The 3,582-nt window shown below is 33.3% G+C and overlaps 1 protein-coding gene across 1 annotated transcript; it reads right to left on the reverse strand.

The window, feature by feature from the left end:
- Positions 1 to 820: 820 nt before the first annotated feature.
- LOC129898476 (peroxidase 17) lies at positions 821 to 3,178 on the reverse strand. The gene is made up of 3 exons (XM_055973108.1): positions 2,858 to 3,178; positions 2,558 to 2,749; positions 821 to 1,600 (listed from the first exon to the last, which is right to left on the reverse strand). The coding sequence occupies exons 1-3, from the start codon at positions 3,062 to 3,064 to the stop codon at positions 986 to 988; spliced, it is 1,014 nt and encodes a 337-aa protein (XP_055829083.1). The 5' UTR covers positions 3,065 to 3,178; the 3' UTR covers positions 821 to 985.
- Positions 3,179 to 3,582: the final 404 nt, after the last annotated feature.

A 3,582-nucleotide genomic window follows, 5' to 3' on the forward strand; every position in this document is an offset into this window, starting at 1 on the left:
CTCATGAATTTGGATTTTGTATAAGCCTATTGTTGGTACAAAATCAGAGTCTTGTGATTTATTAAGGCTGCACTGGGTAATGTAGCTTACTAGAATGACACAGTAATAAGCCTATTTGGCTTAGCTAATACTAGAATGACACAGTAATAAGCCTATTTATCTTAGCAAATTAAACGTAGCTGATAAACGTACTGACAAGCATTTTTAAGTGTTAGAAACTGATTTTATAAATAAATAATTTATAAATAAACTGATTGTAATATATAGTCGAAGATATGGAGGTCGATGATTAAGGTAGAAGTTTAGTAGGTTGAGCGTTGTCTAGTTTTCTTTTTCAGTAATGTTATCATTACTCTCCTAATACCTTATTCTTCAATATAGTAATACTGGTTGCTTTCTTTACTTCAGTTATCGTGTTTTTTGTCGTTGTCGCTATTTTTTTCTTCATTGTTTTCAGCAATGATTTTTTCAACTATACGGAAAAAAAAAGATGCTAGAGAATCCGTTGAGAAGTTTACATGTATTCAAGGTATCAAAATAGATTTACCAATGAGTCACGAAATGTTGTTTGTTTTACATACTTGATTCTTTTTATATGTTTTACTTGAGTCAAGAATTTATCAAAAAGAATCTCTCTATCTTTCTCTATCTTTCCAACGAAGGGTAAGGTGGTTGTTGTGTATTGTTATGCTTCTTCTTTTTTTTGGTGATAATTTATATACCGTTTAGGTATTCATAACAACTCTACATCTCAATTTCAAACTCAAGTCGGGAGTGACTATATAAATTCTTACTTATCATGTTAACGTTGCATAAAATGTAACACATTAATAAGTATTGGCCTGTTTTCTAATTTCTAAGAATGTTTCTATTAGCTACAATATATCTTTAAGGCACCCCAATGGCCAACACCATAAAACATAAATAGAAACAATCTACTTAAATACTATCTTTTATCATTAAATAATAAAACAGTCTTTTACTTCTAGTCTTTTTTGTTTGAAATCTCAAACAAGATTTCAACACGCGGTCGGTGGCTATTAACCACCCTGCAATTGCGTCTGATCTCACCGGGACGCCCCGACTGCAGATCACCCATTTTTACCATTCCTTCCACAAAAGCCCTGAAAAAAAGTTCTTGATTGACACTAAACTCCTTAACATATCCACTTGTTAGAGGGTAAGTGAATAGTGTTTGATCAGAGTTCAAGAACCCTTTCCCATTCACCAAATCTTTGAAATATTGATTGTCAAATATTTCAGGTGTTGCATCCAAATCTCCAGTCACATTCCCATCACCACCAAGTGGACATAGTTTGTCCAACTTTTCTCTGAATGTTGGATCAATGGCAGGGTCAGGACGCCCCGAACCGGACTGATTGTATAGCCTAAAGACAATGGAGAAACATCTTCCTTTGCCAATGGAATGAGAGCCAGAAAGGGCTACAAGATCTTGGACAGAAAGATTGAATCTGCTGAAAAGATCAATGAGATATGTTGCATTTGATCTTGGACTTGGCATGATTTGGTTTGAGTCTTCTTGGCTTGCTGTTAAACTATCTAGCCTTCCTAACTTCACTTCCCAATTTGGACCTCCACTCTGATGAGTACAAAGATAAAACAAATAAGATTGCTCTGTTTTACCAAGAAAACCAAAGGACAAAGTAGGAAATAATACAAGAATTTTGTAGTTGCTTTAACTCATTTCACGCTCCTTAAAGAAAAATAATAAATACAAAGTTATAGTTTGCTAAGCTACCTTGAGAATTTAGTAGTCGATTCATATGTTTCTTGAGAATTGAATACTTATAAAAAAAAAATAAGTTGTTACTATAAGGAAGGGTATAGTTGAAAATAATTATTAATTTTTGTCTTGAATTACTAAAGCACACTAATTTTGGGACAACTTTTTTTTGCTAAAAACTACACTTAATCAATGACTATTTGTTTTCCTCAAATTTGAGGGGAGGCAAAAAAACATAAGTGATGTCTTCTCATTTATGTAAATGGAGTTGTTTGTCCACGAATAAGTTGGATATTTGAAATACTTAATATTTAGAATTTGTTTATCAAGCTTATAACATAGAATTTTAAGTATAAAAAATATATTTTAGGAGTATTTTCAAGATTTCACTCAAAAAAACTTATATCTTTAACTTCTTTTCAAAACACAATTTTTGTCTCAAAAATACTCTTTTCCAACTTCACTTCAAATAATTATTATTTTTTCGAATCTCAACCAAATCATAACCATACACCTGCTAAAAATTTATGGGAAAATATTTATGTCTAATTTCTTGTAACCCTCCCCCCCCCCCCCCCCCAAATCGATATCCTCATTAGTAGGGCAAAACTATAGCGGTCCATAGACGCGAGATGTATATTAGAGGCGGCAGCGATCCCCAAGCAGACTTAAAAAATGGGAAACCTCCCCCTCTCCCCCGCCTCTACTTCCCCCTCTCCCCCAAACCCCTCCCCCCCCACACACAAAAGTAAAAACAGATGATCTTTTTCCTTTTTTGGAAAATGGAAGTTAAAAGATAAGAATAAAATTTACCAGAACAACAGCATCCCTAGCAGCAATGATTAAAAGATCAGCACAAGAAACAACACCAGGACAGACTTTCTCCAAAGCTTCTTTAACTTCATCAACAACTTCATAAGACCTCAATGAATCTATATTAGATAAAGCTAATTTTTCACCAAGCATGTTTGGTGTATCATCCAACAACAAAGAAGCATCACATCCCTAAAAACAAAAAAATCAAGAACATAAAACATTAACCAAAAAGAACCAATTTTTATGCAAAAAAAAAGGGGGGGGGGGGGGGACAAATTGGATTCTTGAAATTCTTACATTAACAAAACAATCATGAAACTGTAATCTCATCACTGATGCTATGCTTCTTGGTTCTCTTATCATAGCCTTTTTCATAACTTTTTTAACTATAAATTCAGCTTTTGGGCAAGTTTGTGAGTAAAAATTTGGCTTTAATGTTGTAGAAATAGCAAAAAGATTCAAACTTTGGAGAAGAATGAAGAAGAACAAAAGGGTATAACCCATTCTTGATTCTTGGGGGGTTCTTGAAAAAACTAGTGTTTATTTGTCCTTAAGGGAGATGGAATGGTTCTTAAGGGAGAAATTCCTAATTTGCATGTGTTGTAAGCGTTATATAGGGTTTTGGGGTTGAGGCAAAGTGGCCAATTGTAAAGAGTTTGTTTTGGGTTGGGTGGCAAATGGGGGGTATAGGGTGGGGTAGGTTAATGGCCTCTGAATAATTTTGATAATCACTTTTGTCATTTATTTTCTGATTTTTCAACTAAATGGACCGACTTGTTGCATTGGTAGTAGGATACATGATGTATTTTTTATATTATTAATCACTCAAATCGAAATTTACTTACTAGATTAATTTAGATTCATTGAATCGTATCAAATACGCTCCTTGTCAAGAAGGTCTTCATTCCTGAGGATTAAATTTAGACGGTAAAAATTTAGTATTAGTTTTAATTATCTCTTGTTTAGTTGTTGATTTTGGAAAAAGTTATATCAAGATTAGTAATTAGTATCAGGATCAGTTA

The sequence above is a fragment of the Solanum dulcamara genome, chromosome 1 (genome assembly GCF_947179165.1).
Source record: "Solanum dulcamara chromosome 1, daSolDulc1.2, whole genome shotgun sequence".
NCBI lineage: Eukaryota > Viridiplantae > Streptophyta > Magnoliopsida > Solanales > Solanaceae > Solanum > Solanum dulcamara.

What these genes read in the sequence shown, in the direction of transcription:
- LOC129898476 (XM_055973108.1), bottom strand. Translation starts at nt 3,064, where the DNA reads ATGGGTTATACCCTTTTGTTCTTCTTCATTCTTCTCCAAAGTTTGAAT. An exon ending in TTCATGATTGTTTTGTTAAT is followed by an intron (nt 2,750 to 2,857) that starts GTAAGAATTTCA and finishes TTTTGTTTTTAG; the next exon opens with GGATGTGATGCTTCTTTGTT. An exon ending in CTAGGGATGCTGTTGTTCTG is followed by an intron (nt 1,601 to 2,557) that starts GTAAATTTTATT and finishes TGTACTCATCAG; the next exon opens with AGTGGAGGTCCAAATTGGGA.